This window comes from Leptodactylus fuscus, chromosome 1, assembly GCF_031893055.1.
Source record: "Leptodactylus fuscus isolate aLepFus1 chromosome 1, aLepFus1.hap2, whole genome shotgun sequence".
NCBI classification, from domain to species: domain Eukaryota; kingdom Metazoa; phylum Chordata; class Amphibia; order Anura; family Leptodactylidae; genus Leptodactylus; species Leptodactylus fuscus.
In genome coordinates this window covers 22,024,402-22,048,254 of record NC_134265.1, presented here as the reverse complement: position 1 = coordinate 22,048,254, position 23,853 = coordinate 22,024,402, and the positions used below count along the sequence as shown (strand labels likewise).

General features: G+C 45.3%; 1 protein-coding gene across 6 annotated transcripts in view; it reads right to left on the bottom strand.

The window, feature by feature from the left end:
• DCC (DCC netrin 1 receptor) overlaps positions 1-23,853 on the bottom strand; it is a 634,243-nt gene that overhangs the window by 293,081 nt on the left and 317,309 nt on the right. For all 6 annotated transcript variants that reach the window (XM_075267856.1, XM_075267865.1, XM_075267883.1 and 3 more), the window contains exons 4-5: positions 13,032-13,182; positions 5,643-5,779 (exon numbers count right to left, since the gene is read on the bottom strand). In XM_075267856.1, coding sequence (XP_075123957.1) covers positions 5,643-5,779; positions 13,032-13,182 — 288 coding nt within the window. The remainder of the gene's footprint in view (positions 1-5,642; positions 5,780-13,031; positions 13,183-23,853) is intronic.

The following is a 23,853-nucleotide window of genomic DNA, read 5'->3' as shown; positions in this document are numbered from 1 at the left end:
TACCCAGTGGTGGTTCATTTTTATCAAAGTGAGCCGGTCGGCACTCTCAGCTGACAGACGGGTGCGCTTGTCAGTGATGATGCCACCGGCTGCACTGAACACCCTCTCAGATAGGACGCTGGCGGCAGGACAGGACAGCACCTCCAAGGCATATAGGGCAAGTTCAAGCCACAGGTCCAACTTCGACACCCAATACGTGTAGGGCGCAGAGGGGTCGGAGAGGACAGGGCTGTGGTCGGAAAGGTATTCCCGCAACATGCGCCTATACTTCTCACGCCTGGTGACACTAGGACCCTCCGTGGCGGCACTTTGGCGAGGGGGTGCCATCAAGGTGTCCCAGACCTTAGACAGTGTGCCCCTCGTTTGTGTGGACCGGTGAGAACTTGGTTGCCTACTGGAGGAACTGCCCTCCCTGCCGCCAACGTCACATGCTGGAAACATCTCCATCATATTCTGCACCAATTGCCTGTGGCAAGCATTGATGCGATTGGCCCTCCCCTCTACCGTAATAAAAGACGAGATGTTGTTTTTATACCGGGGGTCAAGGATAGCAAAGATCCAGTACTGGTTGTCCTCCATGATTTTGACAATACGCTTGTCGGTTGTAAAGCACCCCAACATGAACTCAGCCATGTCTGCCACAGTGTTAGTTGGCATGACTCCTCTGGCCCCACCGGAAAGTTCAATCTCCATTTCCTCCTCATCCTCCATGTCTACCCATCCGCGCTGCAACAATGGGACGATTCGAAGTTGCCTGGAAGCCTCCTGTATCACCATCACATCATCGGACAACTCTTCTTCCTCCTCCTCCTCCTCCTCCTCCTCCTCCTCCATTAAACGCAGTGAAGCGGACAGATGTGTGGACCTACACTCCAGCTGTGACGGATCGGATGCTATCCCTAACTCCTCTGTGTGATCTGAGTTATCCCTGATGTCAATCAGGGATTCTCTCAGAACACACAAGAGCGGGATTGTAAGGCTCACCATCGCATCCTCAGAGCTCACCCTCCTTGTGGACTCCTCAAAGACCCGTAGGATGTCACAAAGGTCTCTCATCCATGGCCACTCATGGATGTGAAACTGAGGCAGCTGACTTTGTGGCACCCTAGGGTTTTGTAGCTGGTATTCCATCAAAGGTTTCTGCTGCTCAACCACTCTATTCAACATCTGAAACGTTGAGTTCCAGCGTGTGGGGACGTCGCACAAAAGCCGGTGTTGTGGCACATGCAGGCGTTGCTGGAGAGATTTTAAGCTAGCAGCGGCTACTGTCGACTTGCGAAAGTGGGCGCACATGCGCCGCACTTTCACCAGTAGCTCTGGAACATTGGGGTAGCTCTTTAGGAAACGTTGCACCACTAGGTTGAAGACGTGGGCCAGGCATGGAACATGTTGGAGTCCGGCAAGCTCCAGAGCTGCTACCAGGTTCCGGCCGTTATCACAAACGACCATGCCTGGGCCCAGGTGCAGCGGCTCAAACCATATTGCCGTCTCATCGAGGAGGGCATCCCTCACCTCGGAGGCAGTGTGCTGTCTGTCCCCCAAGCTGATCAGCTTCAGCACAGCCTGCTGACGTCTACCAACGCCAGTGCTGCAACGTTTCCAACTCGTAGCTGGGGTCAATCTAACAGCGGAGGAGGAGGCGGTGGCGGAGGAGGAGGCGGTGGCGGAGGAGGAGGCGGTAGAGGAGGAGGAGGAGGGGGGTGTTCTTCTCGTGTCCCTGCCAGGAATGTTAGGCGGGGAGACGAGGTACACCGGGCCAGTTTGGGAAGCAGTCCCAGCCTCAACTACATTCACCCAGTGTGCCGTCAGTGAAATGTAGCGTCCCTGTCCGCATGCACTTGTCCACGCGTCGGTGGTCAAGTGGACCTTTGTGCAAAGCGCGGAACTAAGGGCCCGCCTGATGTTGAGTGACACGTGCTGGTGCAAGGCAGGGACGGCACACCGGGAGAAGTAGTGACGGCTAGGGACGGCATAGCGAGGTGCCGCAGTTGCCATCAGGTCCAGGAAGGCGGGAGTTTCAACAAGCCGGAACGCCAACATCTCCTGGGCCAGCAGTTTAGCGATGTTGGCGTTCAAGGCTTGCGCGTGTGGGTGGTTAGCAGTGTATTTCTGCCGCCGCTCCAATGTCTGAGAGATGGTGGGTTGTTGTAAAGAAACGCCTGATGGTGCCTTTGATGGTGCAGGAGAAGGAGATAAGACAGGACCAGGGGAGGATGAGGTAGAAGTCAACAAAGTGGCGGAGGCAGATGAAGTGGTGTCCTGGCTCGTCCTCTGGAGTGCATCGCCAGCACAGTCAGCAGTGGCAGTGGCAGAGGCAGTGGCAGAGGCAGTGGCAGTGGCGTGAACGGCAGGCGGCCTTTGTCCTGCCGTTGCTGCCTGCCACTGATTCCAGTGCTTGGATTCCAAATGACGGCGCATTGAAGTGGTGGACAGGTTGCTCTTCTCAGAGCCCCTAATCAATTTCGAGAGGCAAATTGTGCAGACAACACTATATCTGTCCTCGGCGCATTCCTTGAAAAAACTCCACACCTTCGAGAAACGTGCCCTCGAGGTGGGAGTTTTTCGGGGCTGGGTACGAACTGGAACATCTTGGGAGATTCCGGGTGTGGCCTGGCTTCGCCTAAGCTGCTGACCTCTGCCTCTGCCTCTAGCTACCCTTTTTGGTGCTGCACCTGCCTCAACATCCACACTACTTTCCCCGCTTGACATCCCCCCTGTCCAGGTCGGGTCAGTGTCCTCATCATCCACCACTTCCTCTTCCAACTCCTGTCTCATCTCCTCCTCCCGCACAATGTGCCGGTCAACTGGATGCCCTGACGGCAACTGCGTCACATCATCGTCGATGAGGGTGGGTTGCTGGTCATCCACCACCAAATCGAACGGAGATGGAGGAGACTCTAGTGTTTGAGCATCTGGACACAGATGCTCCTCTGTTAGGTTCGTGGAATCGTGACGTGGAGAGGCAGGTTGAGGGACAATGAAAGGAGCGGAGAACAGCTCTGGGGAGCAGGGACAGTTTGGGTTATTGTTCTGTAAAGCTTCGGAATTTTGGGAGGAAGGAAGACAAGACTGTTGGGTAATAGGAGGAGAGGAGGCAGAGTCTGACTGGCTGCTGGACAATGTGCTGTAAGCGTTCTCTGACAGCCATTGCAAGACCTGTTCCTGGTTCTCGGGCCTACTAAGGTTTGTACCCTGCAGTTTAGTTAATGTGGCAAGCAACCCTGGCACTGTGGAGTGGCGCAATGCTTGCTGCCCCACAGGAGTAGGCACGGGACGCCCTGTGGCTTCACTGCTACCTTGCTCCCCAGAACCATTCCCCCGACCTCGCCCACGGCCTCGTCCACGTCCCTTTCCGGGAGCCTTGCGCATTTTGAATTCCTAGTTAGAAATTGGCACTGTATACCAGTAGTAAAAATTGTGGGTGCACGTAACCCCAATATATTCTTTGAATTACCAGTCAGAAACTGGCACTATATGGCAGTAGCAAGAAATGAGGGTATTTATAACCCCAATATATTCTTTGAATTCCCAGTCAGACAATGGCACTGTATACCAGTAGTAAAAATTGTGGGTGCACGTAACCCCAATATATTCTTTGAATTCCCAGTCAGACAATGGCACTGTATACCAGTAGTAAAAATTGTGGGTGCACGTAACCCCAATATATTCTTTGAATTACCAGTCAGAAACTGGCACTATATGGCAGTAGCAAGAAATGAGGGTATTTATAACCCCAATATATTCTTTGAATTACCAGTCAGAAACTGGCACTATATGGCAGTAGCAAGAAATGAGGGTATTTGTATTCCCAATATACTCTTTGAATTCCCAGTCAGACAATGGCACTGTATACCAGTAGTAAAAATTGTGGGTGTATATAGCCCCAATTCTATTGCTAGGGGACTTGCAGGGTATTTCTGGGGTGAAGGTGGGGGGGCACACCGTTGGAACGGGTATCGGGGTATATATCGGGTATACGGGAATACACTGACAGTGTATTCCATTCAGGATCCTGGGAAAGCTGGGTTGCGGCGATTGAGCCCGTCAGTGCCACGTTACACTGACAAGCTTCTCCCTGGAATTTAGCTCTTACAAGAGCTGTTGGTTGTCTTCTCCTTCCTATCCTAGCCTGTCCCTGCCTACCCAGAATCTAAGCCCTAGCTAACTGGACGGAAACCTCCGTCCTCGGTGAATTGCAAGCTCAGAATGACGCGAAGCTGGGCGTCGCTGTTCTTTTAAATTAGAGGTCACATGTTTTCGGCAGCCAATGGGTTTTGCCTACTTTTTTCAACGTCACCGGTGTCGTAGTTCCTGTCCCACCTACCCTGCGCTGTTATTGGAGCAAAAAAGGCGCCAGGGAAGGTGGGAGGGGAATCGAGTAATGGCGCACTTTACCACGCGGTGTTCGATTCGATTCGAACATGCCGAACAGCCTAATATCCGATCGAACATGAGTTCGATAGAACACTGTTCGCTCATCTCTAATGAAGATTTACAGAAGAAGGTGCCAAATGTTCCAGATTTGTAAAGTCAAATCTAATCTGAACTAAAAAAAAGAAACACATTTTAAATGTTTTTAATGAACTCTCTTATGGTTCTCCATGGTTACAGACTACAATGTATCCTGTGTTGTCAGGTCCTGCATTCATGTTATCCCTTTTTATCTACCTCTTCTAGTTCTGTCTGTTGGTTTTGACTGGAGTAAGGCTGCGGTCGCACCTGCGTTGGGTGGCCGTTTTGGGTTTCCATCCTCCATCCCGCTTGTAAATAGAGATGAGCAAGTAGTGTTCGATCGAGTAGGTGTTCGATCGAATAATACGGTATTCGAAATACTCGTACTCGATCGAACACTACTAGCTGTTCGAAGTTTAAGGTTCGATGCAGAAACAGCGTTGATTGGCAGAATGCTATACAGTCGGCCAATCAACGCTGGTTCTTCTCTTACCTTTAGAAGTCTTCTCCGTGCAGCTTCCCCGCGGCGTCTTCCGGCTGGAATTCACTCTGCCTAGGCATCCGGCCTAGGCAGAGCCGACTGCGCATGCGCGGGCTTGCCCTCGCATGCGCAGTCGGCTCTGCTCAGGCGTCCGGCCGGGCAGAGCCGACCGCGCATGCACAGTCGACTCTGCCTAGGCCCCGATGCCTAGGCAGAGTGAATTCCAGCCGGAAGAAGACGCGGGGGCACTGCGCCGGGAAAATACTTCAAGGAGGATCCAGCCCGACCATCACTCGTGGACTTGGTAAGTATAATTTTATCAAATGTTGCCTACCCCTGAAACGAGCATTTCCCCTCCATAGAGTATAATGGGGTTCAAAATCCATTTGAACAGTCGAACAGTGTGCGGCTGTTCAAATCGGATTTCAAACCTCGGACATTTTAGTGTTCGCTCATCTCTACTTGTAAACCATTTTTCAGGTGGAAACCCGTTAAACCCCATTATAGTCTACGGGGTCTCTTCTTAAGCAGATTGGGTTTCCGTTTTTCGGATCCGAAGACCAGAACCCCCTACGCTAGCTAGATTCTTCTTTGGAATCCCGTGTTGTTTCTTAGATGACGAGGGGATTGTAATTTTTCAGAAAATTCAAAATGGAGTAAAATAAAACAATAAAGGGCATCAGGTAAAATAATAAACCGGACCACCTACCCATGACGCTGAGCTCCGCCATCGCACTGCTGTTTTCACTTTTGTAAGCAACCAGACAGGTGTAGGTTCCCGTGTCGTCATCCGTCACGTTAGTAATCAGTAAATTGCTGCTTCCGAGGAGAGAATATTTTCTTGTCCTGGAATATATGAAAGAGATAAGTTAAGAAGCGCGAAGGGCAGAAAGGTCACGTTACGTAAGATAAACATTGAAATATAATTTTGTGAAATATCGGTTGGCTTGTATTGATTGGGGTGGACAGAATTAGTTGATATGGTAGAGCCACGTTAAGGGCTAGTTCACACGGGGCAAGAGGGGGTGGATTTTGGCGCGGAATCCACCTCAAAATCCACCCCCTCATGATAGAGGTCTATGAAGACCTCTAGCATTCTTTCTTCCTCTACCGAGCTGCCCTTTCTTCAGGCAGATTCCGCATCTGAGTCAGCTGCCTTATGACAGCACCCTCCGGACTAGACCCATTCATTTGGACATAATCCGGAGCGGAAAGTTGAGACAGGAAGCCATGCACTGCACCGGTAGGCCCGTTGCGGCTGCCGCGATAGAATGAACACACATGAATCCCCATGTGAACTAGCCCTGAGAGAACCTTTTACCCCCTCCCCCCAACTTAATTATAATAATTGGACTCTCTACTGTCAAGTGGGTGGTGTCGGGCAGGAGCAGGCAAGGGGGCAAGATTCAGAGCTCTGAATATATCTGCCTCTAATTGGTGCTCTGAATCACAACCCCATCCCCGGTCCTGCCCAAGACTAAGTAAAGAGCCTACTGATATCAGCTACCAAAACTAACAGCATTGGTTGCTCAGAGATGGTAGGGGCTAGAGAGAATATTCCATTAATAGGGTAGAACCTAATAAATGATGCAAAGTTGGTGGAGGCGACGAACCATCCTCTTCAACAGCAACATGGAGAATATAATATGGAGAAGCATGATAGCCCAAAATGAACATGGAAGAATTGAAGAGTGTTTCCCAGAAGATGACCGGGAGACCAAGGCTGAAGTTTGGAGAAATATATAGTTTGCCATATAATTCCCAGTATGAACTGAACTGGGTCTAATCCATTAAGGAGAAAAAAGTCCATTTAGATTTTATAATATTACAAAATTATGAACAAAAATTTTAGCATAAGGTTTAATAAAAACGGTGGGATTTATGGGCGTTTAATTACTTTTTCTCTGTCCTGCGAAATTTACTGATTTTGAAGACATTGTATTGGAAAATATCCATCTAGCCGGAACTTTCCTCCTCAATTTCATCAACTTGGAACTTATATAGCCTTACTATACAGCGAGAGCTCTACATACATCCGAATGTCTCAAGAAGCTGAAGGAACATGGTAATGAATGGATAATCGTAATGACAGGGACATGACGCAAGGAAGAGAACCAAGGAAAATTACCGGCTTGTAGGCTGATAAGTTGACCAGGAGGCTAACGCTGAATTTTTATGATATCTCAAGTCTGACATGTACTTCCGATTGTTGAATGAATCAAACATTGCCAAGTCGGAAAAACAGCCACCTGGGTATAAGCCATAACCGCAAAAAATTCTAATAATTTTACAAAAATATTTTACAAAATTGTTAACGAAAATTTCATAGGAAGTTTTCTCTATGTTTGGTTAATTAGAATTGTGGATCAATGAGTATTTTAAAGGTCCGTTCAAACTGGCACAGAGGGGGCGGAATATGGAGCGTAATACAAGTTATAATCCATCCCCTTCACCTATGTAGACCACCAGGCTGCCCTTTCTTCAGGTGGATTCCTGGCGGCAGCAACCTCTGGAATCGGCCCGTTCATTTGAGCCGACTCCGGGGAAGGGGGGAGCCACGACCGCGACAGTCTTGGCAGGCGGGTTTTGACCCAAGAGTGACGGGCTCCCCGCGTCACTCTCGGTGCCAAAATCCACCATACCGCCCCTCGTGTGAACTTAATCTAATGCTTTTGTTCTAGTCTTGGAACTCTTCAGAATTTTGAAGACATTATTATGGAATATCTAGCCGGGAACTTTCTTCTCGATTCCATTAGCACGGAACTACTTTACATTCCTCTGTCGTCCTTGAGCGTTACTACATGAGCTCTACATATCTCAGGAAACCAAAGGAACATAGTAAAGAATGGATAATTGGAACGACAGGGCCACGACACAAGAAGAACCAATTGTAACCTAACTATAAAGGCTTGTAGGATGGTAAGATGACTGGGAGACCAACACTGAATATTCATGAAATATCAAGTTTGACACATAGTTCCCAATGTTGAACGAACAGACATTGGTGACGCCAACTGGGTATAAATCATAATTAGAGATGAGCGAGTAGTGTTCGATCGAACACTACTAGCTGTTCAAAGTTTAAGGTTTGATGCAGAACCAGCGTTGATTGGCAGAATGCTATACATTCTGCCAATCATCGCTGGTTCTTCTCTTACCTTTCCGAAGTCTTCTCCGTGCAGCGTCCCCGCGTCGTCTTCCGGGTGGAATTCACTCTGCCTAGGCATCCGGCCTAGGCAGAGCCGACTCCGCATGCGCGGGCATGCCCTCACATTCGCAGTCGGCTCTGCTCAGGCGTTGGGTCGAGCAGAGCCGATCGCGCATGCGCAATCGGCTCTGCCTAGGCCCCGATGCCTAGGCAGAGTGAATTCCAGCCGGAAGACACCGCGGGGGTGCTGCGCCGGGAGAAGACTTCAAGGGGAATCCAGCCCGACCGTCACTCGTGGACTTGGTATAATTGTATCGAATTTTGCCTACCCCTGAAACGAGCATTTCCCCCCATAGACTATAATGGGGTTCGAAATCCTTTCGAACAGCCGAACAGTGTGCGGCTGTTCGAATCGGATTTCGAACCTCGGACATTTTAGTGTTCGCTCATCTCTAATCATAACTACAAAAAAGTCTATTAATTTTACAAAAATATTTAACAAAAATTTAGCAGGAGGTCTTTTCTATGTTTTGATTCATTTAGAATTTTGGGTCTTATGGGTATTTTAATGCTTTTATTCCAGCCTAGTTATGGAATATCTAACCGGGAACTTTCTTCTCGATTCCATTAACATGGAACTACTTTACATTCCTCTGTCGTCCTTGATCGTTACTACATGAGCTCTACATATCTCAGGAAACCCAAGGAACATGGCAAAGAATGGATAATGGGAATGACAGGGCCACGACACAAGGAGAACCAAGAAAAATTGAAATCTAACGATGAAGGCTTGTAGGATGGGAAGACGACTGGGAGACCAACACTGAATCTTCATGAAATATCAAGTCCGACACATACTTCCCGATGTTGAACGAATAGACATTGGTGACGCCAACTGGGTAGAAGTCGTAAAAGCAAAAAAAGTCAAATTAGATGTAATTTTATTCCAAAAACCTTTGCCGAGTGTTTACTCTACCCGGTTACTTGTGTGTTTAAAACCATTCACGTATCCTGTACGATTGCATTTACTTCATTGCTTTGTGCCGGGTTTTCGAGCCCTTTTTGCCTCCCAGTCCTGTAATTTCCCACTCTATAGTCAGTGAAGTGTATGATGCATCTTGAAAAATACAATAGTCTTTTCCAATGGAACAATCCGGCACAATCAGAATTAATGATATCTCGGCTTGCAGGTGTTACATGTTATCTCTCGCACTTTCCACTATGTTGTCATTACATCTGAAAGCTACATATTCTATGAATTTGTAATGATTGAAAAATAACATACAGCCGCTCCCAGACCTCATAAAAGAAAAGTTAGAAAGCAGAATTACGCCGTGTAATAAAAATGTGATGTATTTAAGACAATTCTTATAAAAACAGTGCGGAAAGCGAAATAAAAAGCAGCTATAGCGAGATATTTATATTACTGGAATAGAGACATACAGCCATAAGTGGCAGGCGACCTTGTAACAAGTATATAGTGTATTTAGAAGACATAGAAATGATAAATAGATAGATAGATAGATAGATAGATAGATAGATAGATAGGAGATAGATAGATAGGAGATAGATAGATAGATAGATAGATAGATAGATAGATAGATAGATGATAGATAAGATAAGATAAGATAATCCTTTAATAGTCCCACATTGGGGAAATTTCAGCGTGTTACAGCTGCATAGTAATACAGATACAGGATAATACAGAGTAATATATTACAGACGTAGACACAGACAAGCTGAGAAGAGAAGATATACTAGGAGTCCATGGCAGCTAAGGAAAAAAAAAAAAAAAAAAAAAAAAAAAAACAGAAGAGAAAGAGGAAGACCTCATGGTCATCGTCATAATCATTTAGTTCTCTGTGCGGAGTGATCTTCGCTTGGTCTGATGTAGATTATACAGCCTGGTCGCGGTTGGAAGGAAGGACCTGCGATAGCTCCTTCTCACACTTGGGGTGAAGCAGACGGTCACTTACAGTGCTGCCGAGTCCCATCAAGGTCCCATACATGGGGTGGGATTTGTTCTCCCGCATGGAGGTCACCACGGACAGTATCCTTCTGTCACCCACCACCTGTACTGGGTCCAGGGGGCTCCCCAGGACAGAGCTGGCCCTCCTGATCAGCCTGTCAAGTCTATTTCTGTCCCTGGTTGATATACTGCTCCCCCAGCAGCCCACACCGAAAAAGATGGCTGAGGCAACCACAGAGTTGAAGAAAGCCCTAAGAAGTGTCCCCCGGACTCCGAAGGCCCTCAGCCTCCTGAGCAGGTAGAGTCTGCTGTGGCCCTTTCTGTGCAGCGCCTCCAGGTGATCAGCCCAGTCTAGTTTATTATTGAGGAGCACGCCCAGGTACTTATAGGTCCTGACTATCTCAAGACCTGTTCCTTGGATCTCCACCAGGGTCAGAGCACTTGTCCATTTACTAAAGTCCACCACCATCTCCTTGGTCTTCCCAGCATTAATCCTGAGCTGATTCCGCTGGCACCATTCAACAAAATCCCGGTTTAAGTCTCTGTATTCCCTATCGTCGCCATCAGTGATAAGGCCGACTATAGCAGAGTCATCGGAGGACTTCTGTAAGTAACAGCTGGAGGAGTTGTGCCTAAAGTCAGCAGTGTACAGTGTGAAGAGAAATGGGGCAAGAACTGGACCTTATGGTGCCCCCGTACTACAGATCACAGTGTCAGACACACAGTCCCGGGCTCTCACATACTGAGGGCGGTTTGTCAGGTAGTCTAGGATCCAGTTGGACAGGTGATGGTCCACACCACCAAGGTTCAGCTTCTCCCTCAGTAGCCCTGGCTGAATGGTGTTGAAAGCACTAGAGAAGTCAAAGAACATTATTCTCACAGTGTTCCCGGGTTTCTCCAGGTGAGAGAGAGCTCTATGAAGAAGGTGGATGATGGCATCATCTACCCCAATGCCTGGCCGGTAGGCAAACTGGAGGGGGTCCAGAGCGAAGCTCACTAGGGGGCGTAGGTGTGTCAGGACCAGTCTCTCTAGGACCTTCATCAGGTGTGATGTCAGTGCTACAGGTCGGTAGTCATTGTAGCCCATCGGGTTGGGCTAGATAGATAGATAGATAGATAGGAGGCAGATAGATAGGAGGCAGATAGATAGATAGATAGATAGATAGATAGATAGATAGACATATATTAGATAGATAACTAAATAGATAGATATAAGCTAGCTGAACAGATAGATAAATAGATAGAAAGTTAGATAGATATTGTAGAGATAGGTAGATAGATAGATAGATAGATAGATAGATAGAGAGAGATAGATCGATAGATAGATAGATAGATAGATAGATAGGTATTGTAGATGCTAGATGAATAGATAGATAGATAGATAGATAGATAGATAGATAGATAGATAGATAGATAGATAGATAGATATTGTAGATGCTAGATGAATAGATAGATAGATAGGAGATAGATAGATAGATAGATAGATAGATAGATAGATAGATAGATAGGAGATAGATAGATAGGAGATAGATAGATAGATAGATAGATAGATAGATAGATAGATAGATAGATAGATATTGTAGATGCTAGATGAATAGATAGATAGATAGATAGATAGATAGATAGATAGATAGATAGATGATAGATAGATAGATAGATAGATAGATAGATAGATAGAAGATAGATAGATAGATAGATAGAAGATAGATAGATAGATAGATAGATAGATAGATAGATAGATAGATAGATATTGTAGATGCTAGATGAATAGATAGATAGATAGATAGATAGATAGATAGATAGATAGATAGATAGGAGATAGATAGATAGATAGATAGATAGGAGATTGATAGATAGATAGATAGATAGATAGATAGATAGATAGATAGATAGGAGATTGATAGATAGATAGATAGATAGATAGATAGATAGGAGATAGATAGATAGATAGATAGATAGATAGATAGATAGATAGGAGATAGATAGATAGGAGATAGATAGATAGATATTGTAGATGCTAGATGAATAGATAGATAGATAGATAGATAGGAGATAGATAGATAGATAGATAGATAGATAATAGATAGATAGATAGATAGATAGATAGATAGATAGATAGATAGGAGATAGATAATAGATAGATAGATAGATAGATAGATAGATAGATAGATAGATTGATTATGTCTTCTCCAACTAATATGTAGTTATTTTTATGTAGGACGAGGTGTCTAAAATTAGCTGAATTTCCCAGCGATCAGCAGCAATCGGTAGGGTAACACCGTATCATGTGTTATATTTCCCTACAGTGCCACCACAGGAGAAATGAAGTATTACATGCCATCTCTTCAATTCAATACACTGTTCACACAAAGTACAGTATAGCAGGTCCTTCAGAGCCAAAGAATCTCTTTACATCCAATATCCGCCATCTTTTAGTAATCAGATAATTTAGTACCCAAAGGTAATAGTACAAATGTTAATAAGAAAATGAGGAGAACCCAAGAAATGATGTTGCTTGTAGGCTAAGAAGGTAACCAGGAGACCAAGACATCTTGATTCATTGCTAAGACAATATTGACAAATAATACCTAGAAAACAGTTCTAGTTATACAAATAACATGGCCCAAGGCACACAACAAAAATGTGACGTCTGTATGAGATGCCACGTCCATGCACATTAAACAAAAAATGGCCAAAATAGAACATTTTGGCCATGTTGTCCAACCATTTTTGAAACACAAACAAATTCCACCATGGTCTACCGGTCACCTTCCCAAGCCTCAAACCTATGTTATTACATTAGAATTTTTTTGGTTCTCTTCTTTCCTCTTGTTCTTGTTCCAACCATACTGTAAGTGAAAGTTGACAGATGGAGGTCAAGGATTCGGCAGGTGACTAGGTGACCATCGTGCCCTCATTTCCAGTAGAATAACCTTTATGTAGATATTTCCGTGACAAAAAAAAAAAAAATGTCTACATGCCTTGTTGGGATGACTTCCTCTCCTCGCATCCAGAAGACAGTGGGTGTGGGGTATCCAGACACAGCACACTCCAGGACCACATCTTGTCCTTCTATTGCTGCAATGTTTGAGGGTCTTTGCAAGAAGATCTGCTGTCGATGTAAGCCAGATTCTGCAAAGACAGAAGAACATTCAGGGCGCACATTCACTGAAACAATTTTCTCCCCCCCGAACACCCCCAATGAAATTAAGGTTCATCTTGGACAAAGTTGCCAATTTGTTGAAAAAGTCAATAAAACCAATTGTCCATTTGTTAATGTCCCTTCTACTAACCGGCCTCTCGCTCCAGTGTCTACAACAACAAATGCCAGGAGATCGATAGAATTTTTTTTCCCGGTGCGAGCGTACCATCCTTGTTAAACAGAATTTTTTATATTTATAAGGGATGTCAGATATATCACGGACTTTGTTCCGGATGGATGGAGTCCGACTCTACTTATCACAAGCCCAATAGTATAAATGATACGGTGACTGGTTCCACAGAGCGCCAAAGAAAATAATCCAATAACCAATTTTTTTTTCTTAGTCTACGGGGGATTCATGTGAAATTTGGCCCTATAAATGATTTTTTTGGTTATCTACGGCGTCATCACGTCATTGCTCAGTAATCCAAGGACTTATCTTCAGGTCAAAAACAGCGGCTTCTACCCCAAAGGAAATAAAGAATCGCTGGAAGTAGGGTTGAGCCGATCTTGACTTTTCAGGATCGATTTTAAAATCTGATTTCCGATCATTTTTCATTCGAACCCGATCTCGATCCCAATGCAAGTCAATGGGATTTTTTTTATTAATCAGAGATCGGATTTTAAAAACAATCCTATTCACTATACAGCATGGAATCTAACAATTGAACACTTTAATTGTTAGAATCCATGCTGTGTAGTGAACCACTAAGTAGCCAGAGGATTTTTTTAAATCCTCTGGCAACTTAGTCCCCCCCCCCCCTCCGGTGTCTACTTACCTACAGGTCCAGTGCCCGGTGTTCTCGTTCTTCTTCGCCTCGCTGCCCCCTGCCTCCCAGGTTAGGAGAGTGTGGGCGGGTTAGGAGAGTGTGGGTGGGTACTGGGAGGGGAGACGTCACGTCTCCCCGCCCTGTACCCACCCACACTCTCCTAAGCCACAAGCTCCTCCTTCCTTTAAACAGTAACCTCGGAGACGAGAAGAGCAGCGTGGTGCGGCAGCGAGGCGAAGAACAACACCAGGCACTGCAGACCAGCCATCTCTGGAGGTAAGTAGCTACTAGAGATGTTAGCTAGTCTCCCATTAGAATGAATGGACGCAGCCGGCGCACAGGGGGTTAAGGATGTGTGCCGGCTGCTCCTATTCATTCCTATGGAACCACAGCGGAGCCTTCACACTGAGTATACACTCCGCTCAGAATGAGTGGAGCATATACTCAGTGTGAAGGCTAAGCAAAGCATTGTGGGAAATAGTACCGATCTCGATCCCACCTAAAACCTAGCTGGAAGATGGAAGTTTTTGTAAAGAAGGGGAGGCCTCGGAGGAGCCATGTATCCCATATACTATAAAGTGATGTCCCTGGCCTTACAGTGTGTATAGGGACTGGATGAAGACTAACTCCCTGGTTATATCATCGCATCTACCAATTTTTGGGGGGCGGCTGCACTCATGGCACACCTAGACCACCCCTTGGGGCACTTGGTCCAGTCCTCTTACTGGGCACTGTACAACTAATGATGTAGACATACACCACATATTATTTGTCTTTCAAAAAATCCAAAAATTCGGTGTCCAGTAATTTTTTTAAGTTTGCCCAAAAAATTTATCTTGGATAGGTGATAAAGTTTAGACTGGTGGTCCGACCAGTCGGAGGCATGGTAAATGGTGGAACTTAGTCTTGCCGTCCCTAGTTTTGGAACTATAGCATGCAGTAGTCTGAATAGGGAGGCAGACTAGAAAGTAAGCTTCATGCCCTTTTCCAATATGGCAGCCCAATGGTTAGATGGCAATTTTTGGGTGCAGAGTACCCTTTGATGACCAATTGTGGGACTTTTCTCTCTGAATGCTATTAGGGGGGCAATCTGGTTGATATGTGGTAGAATTCTGATTGCCAATGGCTATTGGATACTCGACCCAACAATTTAAAGGTTTGACTCAAGGCGCTACCGTGTCAAGACCCTCTTACGCCCGATTTTTGTGACCCATTAGTGTTGAGTTTACCGTCTTACTTCTTGGATGCAGAACTTACTTGTGATAACACGAGGCAAGAAAAATTACTTAAAGACTGCCAAGTAATTCTACAAACATATTGCTACGCAGATGCTTCGAGCACCGTCACCGTCAGCTCCCTGTTTCAGCATATTGTGAACAGTTGCTGAAAGGAACCATGTAGACTTTTTACTCTCTGAATGGATGTTTTTTAGGTGATGTCTTTTTATGTTTACTGAAGGAAATTATGTTTATTTTAGCAAAATCAACATTTATGGAGGAAAAAAATGCAATTTAGAAACATAGCTGAAATGATAAATTTTGGTGAAAATTTCTAGTTTCAAATTTTTGGCTCATCCTACAGACTGCAAGGGTTGCAGAAGTTAAACCTGCATTCGGTAGGGATGCCTTAGGGGGACGGTCCCTTTGTCCCAATGAGGAGAGCAATTCTATAAAGGACATGGTGGCCCTTTTGGTAATTTGGGGAAGATGGTTGAAATGATGGTGGATTCCACTTGCAGTGATGGAACCTTTGGGGCACTTGGGCCAGTCCTATTACTGGGCACTGTTATGGCATTCAAGACTAACAGTAGGAGCTACAGAGGTGAAAGTTAAGACTCATGCCCTAAAATCTAAAACTTATAGGAAATCTTCAGCTAGAACCTATAGTGCACTTCCGCGATATCTTCTTATGTCTGGTTCACCATAAAATTCCCTGGTTGGATCAGTCTAAAACACTCCTCACTGTGCTTGGATGTCCCAATCTGAGATGCTCTCTACTACTCTTGGATGGCCCAATCTGAGAAGCCTTTTTCTATTCTTGGATGGATCAATCTAAGACACTTCCCTTTGCTCTTTCATAGACCGATCTAAGATTCTCCCCCTGCTGGAATGTACCCGCCTGAGACACCGCCCCCTACTATTGGATGGACAAGTCTCTGACACAGTCCTTGTCCTTGAATGATGGAGTCTGAGTCCCCCTGATACTGGATGGCTCTGAGATAACTTCCTCTGTTCTTTGATGGACCGATCTGAGACATGCCCAGTACTCGTGGATGAATCAGTCTAAGTCTCTTCCCCCTGCTCTAGAATGGACAAGTCTGAGTCACTCCTCACCCCCCTATATGAAACAGTCTGAGATCATTCCCCTTGCTCTACAATGGACAAGTCTGAGACAGTCCTCTGGTTTCTAGATGGACCAATCTGGGACACGCCCCTTACTCCTGGATGAATCAGTCTAAAACACTTCCCCCTGCTCTAGAATGGATAAGTCTGAGTCACTCCCCTCCCCTCCTGTATGGAACAATCTGAGACACTTCCCCCTTGCTCTAGAATGGACAAGTCTGAGACACTCCTCTGGTTTCTTGATGGAACATTCTAAACCACTCCCCCCTCTTAAATAGACCAAATAATAGTAGGAGGAATATCTCAGACTACCAAAGCGCAGTGTGCAGAGAGTCCGAGAATAGGGTGGCTATTTTACAGACATGAAGAGAGGATTGGAGACTAGAGGAGCACACGAGAAAAACTAAAAAAGGAGGCAATTGGAGGAGCGCACCTGAAAAAGAAGGCACCCCTATTTTTAAAGGGACGCATCACCATTTTTTTAAATTTTTGGAAAATCTATAATTTTTAATTTTTTGATTGTAGATGATTTTAATTCTATTTCCCGTCCATGACTATGGGGGCAGCCATCTTGCCGAAGCCTTTGTTGAATGATATGCTTTATGGCAGTCTCATGGCCAGAGCAGAAGTAGTCTGGAGCCGACTCCTTGAGGTCTTTCTAGACATGCTCAGTACAGGGAGGGGGAGGAGATAAGATATGACATCATCGATTGTCAGTAGTGGATACATTGATGGGTCAGTGGTGTTGTCTTCTATTGTAATACCATCTGTGATGTAACTAAGGTGACCCTGGCAAAGAAAACCCTACACAATTGGCAAGTATGAGTCTAGCTAGGCTTAGTGGTCAGAGTGAAAAAAAAGAGAAAAAATAAAAATAATATTAATAATAATAATAATAATAATAATATAATCGGATATCTTACAAGCCGTAATCACACGTTGTAATATTAATATCTTTTCTAACATCAGATTATTGGCACAGTCTCAGGAAAGCTACAGCATTCAGTGTGTACAAAGCCCGAGTGACATTTTAATGGAAGCCCCGAGCGTGACCTCGCAGGGGTTACCGTCTACGGTAAGAGGCGTGTTGAGAAAAGAACGGCACCGGTGCATTTACTTAAAGTAGTGTCAAGGAGGTCAAACACATCAGACGTAATTGGTGTAAACTGGTGGAGGCGACTTTTAAGAGGTGCGCTGTATCTACGGGGAGTGAGAACAAGCCTGACAAGTGGTTTGATATCACTCAGCTACGGCACCATCGATGGAGGGGAGCCCCAACAATAAGTGCTTTAATGGAAGGCAATTACCACTCAGCTCTGCTACATCCGCATCACGTACAGTTGTTGACAAGCCAAGATTTGCTCACGTTTCTTCTTGCAATTTTATTTTTTTCTAGTCAGATATAAAAATTGGTGGAGGGCAGAGAAGCGGTTAAAGATATTTTCTAGGAATTACATGTTGTCCATAGGATAGGTGGGGTTCAACGCCCAGGACCTGCACTGATCAGCTGGTGGTGGTATAAGAGGCACCGCGGACTATTCACTGAATGCCAAGTCCAATTTCTAACCAACCTTACAAAAATTTTGGGTTTGGCTGAATCCCAAAATTTTGGGGGTTCCACACTCATAAGTTGTTAGTATACTCTAGGGTCTCATTATAATGAGTGGAGGCCCAGGGGAGGTGCGAGAACCCCTCACTCACACACAATTACTTGCCTTTCTCCACCTCTCCTCGGGGTCAACTGCTGAGGCTCAATCTTGGGGGGCGCCATAGCCATGACATTTTGACCCAGCTTCCAACAATTATCAGGGAAAAGAAGGGTTTATTGATTGTTATCTTGCACCCGAATCCAAAATGAAAAGAATTTTGAGAGTTTCGCCATCTGATAAGATCCTCCATGATCAGCTGCAATCTTTGGAAGTAAGGTGTTCAATTTCCCTGCAGCGCCACCACAGGTGAAACTAAGCATTACACATTGTCCATTGAAATCAATGGGTTGGTGGAAGGGACGGGTTCTCCAAAATAAAGGATACTCTTTCATCATTCTCTGTTTAAGAGATAAATCCTGAACAGAAGGTCCCCTCGGTTAAAGGGGTTGTCCAAGGAAATTCATGGGAGGTCGGCAGTTGGGTGTAAACTAAAAAATAAAGTTATATTCATATATCTCTAGTGGTCGAGCCCGATCCCCTTTTCCTCTCATGCAGGGACTTGATGGGCCAGAAGTTGAGACTCACATGATCCCTGATACCAATCACTGGCCTCGGTGGCCACCACTAAGGCCAGTCATTGGTCTCAGCTGTCATGTGAACCTCTTCCCGGCCCAACAAGTCCCAACACAGGACCAGGACCATGACTGTACAACAGAGCTTTACACCCATCCCGGCCACCCCTATGTTTTCAATCATTTCTAAACCACCCCTTTAAGTCACAATTTCCTAACCAAGTATATGACTATAGATTTTCTGAACAAGATAATACCTTTGAAATAAGAAAACCTATTTCTTTGAAACATCGCCCCCGGTGTCCGCCTTTGGCACTACACCACACGTTTTTCTAATTCGCTTGATCAAAAAACCCCTCTGCGCTGTCGAGAGTCGGCATGAATTCTCATCCCTGTTGTCTTTTATTACCCGTCTCAGGTAAACACTCTAAAATATGTTCCGTTTTTTGTTGCGCCATTTATCTATCCCCCCATAAATAAAATGTATTCATTTCTTCTATTGTGACACAGCTGAAACTTCTGTTGCTCTGCGCCCATACATCATGTCAGCGCCGCCAGATCTCACATTAGGTATTTTCTGAGCGTAAAAATAAAACCGGTTCAGCTGGGAAAAATGCCAATCCTGTAAAAATTATACCCAACAAGAATCCTTTTATATGAAATATCCGCCGTATCCAGTGCGGGCCGCGGCAATAAATATCTGCTGGTTTAAACAAAACAAATAATTTGCTAGAAAGACACCGACTATAAGATCTCATAATTATCCCATACAATGAACGGCGGGATTGAGCGGAACGTGCTGGGAGGTGTCAGGCCGCCATTCGCTTAGGGAGTCGTTTTACCCATGTTCAGTGGCATGTCTAGGAAATGACAGAGGGTTATGGCGACTTACTATGTGACTCGTGTTCGTCTAATTTCCCCGGTGTAATGACATTACTGTTGTTTTTATCATTTTTATGTTTGCGGTTTATAGATGCCGCCTGGTTAGCGGGCTGCGAGATATTAGTCTACCGGCGAATATTTATGTCAAGCGATCGTCAGGTCTTTAGCGTTTGGTAAATGGTTGCGGTTATATATAATCCTCTAATTGGGATATTTATTACATGTCACAGATTTATGGGGTTGAAATGTTAAATGTAAATGCTACAAATACACAAGAGATGTATTATCTATCTATCTATCTATCTATCTATCTATCTATCTATCTATCTCCTATCTATCTATCTATCTATCTATCTATCTATCTATCTATCATCTATCATCTATCTATCATCTTTCTATTTATCTATCTCCTATCTATCTATCTATCTATCTATCTATCTATCTATCTCCTATCTATCTATCTATCTATCTATCTATCTATCTATCTATCTATCTCCTATCTATCTATCTATCTATCTATCTCCTATCTATCTATCTATCTATCTATCTATCTCCTATCTATCTATCTATCTATCTATCTATCTTCTATCTATCTATCTATCTATCTATCTATCTATCTATCTATCTCCTATCTATCTATCTCCTATCTATCTCCTATCTATCTATTTATCTATCTATCTATCTATCTATCTATCTATCTATCTATCTATCTCCTATCTATCTATCTATCTATCTATCTATCTATCTATCTATCTATCTCCTATCTATCTATTTATCTATCTATCTCCTATCTATCTCCTATCTATCTATCTATCTATCTATCTATCTATCTATCTCCTATCTATCTATCTATCTATCTATCTATCTATCTATCTATCTATCTCCTATCTATCTATCTATCTATCTATCTATCTCCTATCTATCTATCTATCTATCTATCTATCTATCTCCTATCTATCTATTTATCTATCTATCTATCTATCTATCTATCTATCTATCTATCGCCTATCTATCTATCTCCTATCTATCTATTTATCTATCTATCTATCTATCTCCTATCTATCTATCTATCTATCTATCTATCTATCTATCTATCTCCTATCTATCTATCTCCTATCTATCTATCTATCTATCTATCTCCTATCTATCTATCTATCTATCTATCTATCTATCTATCTCCTATCTATCTATCTATCTATCTATCTATCTATCTATCTATCTCCTATCTATCTATCTATCTATCTATCTATCTATCTATCTTCTATCTATCTATCTATCTATCTATCTATCTATCTCCTATCTATCTATCTCCTATCTATCTCCTATCTATCTATTTATCTATCTATCTATCTATCTATCTATCTATCTATCTATCTATCTCCTATCTATCTATCTATCTATCTCCTATCTATCTATTTATCTATCTATCTCCTATCTATCTCCTATCTATCTATCTATCTATCTATCTATCTATCTATCTATCTATCTATCTCCTATCTATCTATCTATCTATCTCCTATCTATCTATCTATCTATCTCCTATCTATCTATCTATCTATCTATCTATCTCCTATCTATCTATTTATCTATCTATCTATCTATCTATCTATCTATCTATCTATCGCCTATCTATCTATCTCCTATCTATCTATTTATCTATCTATCTATCTATCTCCTATCTATCTATCTATCTATCTATCTCAGGGGTGCCCAATACGTAGATCGCGATCTACCGGTCGATCGCAAAGGACGTATGGGTCGATCGTGGGATGCAGCCAGGGATCCCCGGTGTCTGCTTGTTCACAGTGCAGGCTGAGAGTCAACTCTCAGCCTGCGCTGTGAACAAGCACTCTGGACACTTGCGGGCCGGGCAGCAGCAGCTCCGGGGGATGACGCACTCCCCACTCTTAGGGATGGAGGGAGCCGGGGTGCTGCTTGTTCACAGCGCAGGCTGAGAGTCATCTACAGACACTGGCAGACGGGGCTGCCGCAGCCCCAGCCTGCCAGTGTGCAGAGATAACTCTCAGCCTGCGCTGTGAACAAGCAGACACCGGGGATCCCTGGGGGGCCACAGAACGCCGCTGTCTCCCGCTCTCACGCTCACCCCGACCCCGCCCACATGCCCTGCCCTGCCCACAGACACTCCCCACCCTGCCCACAGGCCTGCCCCAGCCCCGCCCACAAGAAGTGGGTAGTAGATCTTTTGCCTTGGTCAGTTTATAAAGTAGCTCACATGCTGAAAAAGTGTGAGCACCCCTGGTCTATCTCATATCTATCTATCTACTGATATGATGCTATATATAATGGAACAGTATGCCTTCGTATATATCGGTGAACACTATATTAATATAATACTGATATGGATGATATGCTGGTTCTGGTGACACTAACCTATCTATCTGCAGGGCTGGGGTGATATGCTGGTTCTGGTGACAGTAACCTATCTATCTGCAGGGCTGGGGTGATATGCTGGTTCTGGTGACACTAACCTATCTATCTGCAGGGCTGGGGTGATATGCTGGTTCTGGTGACAATAACCTATCTATCTGCGGGGCTGGGGTGATATGCTGGTTCTGGTGACACTAACCTATCTATCTGCAGGGCTGGGGTGATATGTTGGGTCTGGTGACACTAACCTATCTATCTGCAGGGCTGGGGTGATATGCTGGTTCTAGTGACACTAACCTATGTATCTGCAGGGCTGGGGTGATACACTGGTTCTGGTGACACTAACCTATCTATCTGCGGGGCTGGGGTGATATGCTGGTTCTGGTGACACTAACCTATCTATCTGCAGGGCTGGGGTGATATGCTGGATTATGGTGACACTAACCTATCTATCTGCAGGGCTGGGGTGATATGCTGGGTCTGGTGACACTAACCTATCTATCTGCAGGGCTGGGGTGATATGCTGGATTATGGTGACACTAACCTATCTATCTGCAGGGCTGGGGTGACATGCTGGGTCTGGTGACACTAACCAGGTCCGCCGATAGGGCAGTATTACCGCTACTGGTGTCAGGGGCCTGGCCAAATTGAAAAATGGGGGGGCCCGGTTTTGGCCAGCCCCCTGGCGCCCGCAGCAGCAATTGTGCCCTGGGCCGGCGTCACTATAGTATAGTCGGGCAAGTGCCGGGGCCCACAGAGCCTCTTGGGGCCCCCCGGCACTTGCCTGTCCCGAGTTCAGCTCATCGGCATCCGTCGGACGCCGATGAGCTGCAATACACAGGCGATTAAAGCAGGAGCTGAGCTGAGCTCCTGCTTTAATGCTGCACCCGGCTTCGGCGTGTGTAGGCGCGATGCGATGACGTCACATCGCGCTTACACCTGTCAGTGGAGTGAGAGGTGCGTCAGAGAGAGGAGCGGCGAGGGAGCGATGAAGGAAGGGGGTGAGTGTAAATAAGTGTTTGTTTTGTGTTTAACATAATGAAGGGGGCCCATGAAACTGGGGAGCAAATGAAGGGGAGGGGGGAACGGCATGACACTGTGGAAGATGAAGGGGGGGATGACATTGCACTGGGGCAGATGAAGGGGGGGGAGAATGACATTAAACTGGGGCAGATGAAGTGGGAGAATGGCATGACACTGGGGCAGATGAAGGGGGGAGAATGGCATTACACTGGGGCAGATGAAGTGGGAGAATGGCATGACACTGGGGCAGATGAAGGGGGTGAGAATGGCATTACACTGGGGCAGATGAAGTGGGAGAATGGCATGACACTGGGGAAGATGAATGGGGTGGGGAGAGAATGGCATGGACACTGGGGCAGATGAAGGGGGGGAATGGCATGACACTGGGGCAGATGAAGGGGGGAATGACATGACACTGGGGCAGATGAGGGGGGGGGAACGGCATGACACTGGGGCAGAGATGGGGGACATGAAACTGTGGGCAGTTGAAAGGGGGAGAACAGCATGGAGGGGGGGACATGAAACTGGGGGCAGAGGAAGGGTGTATATGAAACTGGGGGAGAGATGGAGGGGAGGCATATAATTTACAGGTGACTGTAGGAGGATTATACTGTGTGGGAGCACATGAAAATGAATGAGAATGGGTGGAGTCAACAGAAAAGTGGGCGGAGCTAAATTTGTTGCAGCGCCCAAAATTCCTGGTGGCGGCCCTGACACTAACCTATCTATCTGCAGGGCTGGGGTGATATGCTGGTTCTGGTGACATTAACCTATCTATCTGCAGGGTTGGGGTGATATGCTGGTTCTATTGAAGCTAACCTATCTATCTGCAGGGCTGGGGTGATATGCTGGGTCTGGTGACACTAACCTATCTATCTGCAGGGCTGGGGTGATATGCTGGGTCTGGTGACACTAACCTATCTATCTGCAGGGCTGGGGTGATATGCTGGGTCTGGTGACACTAACCTATCTATC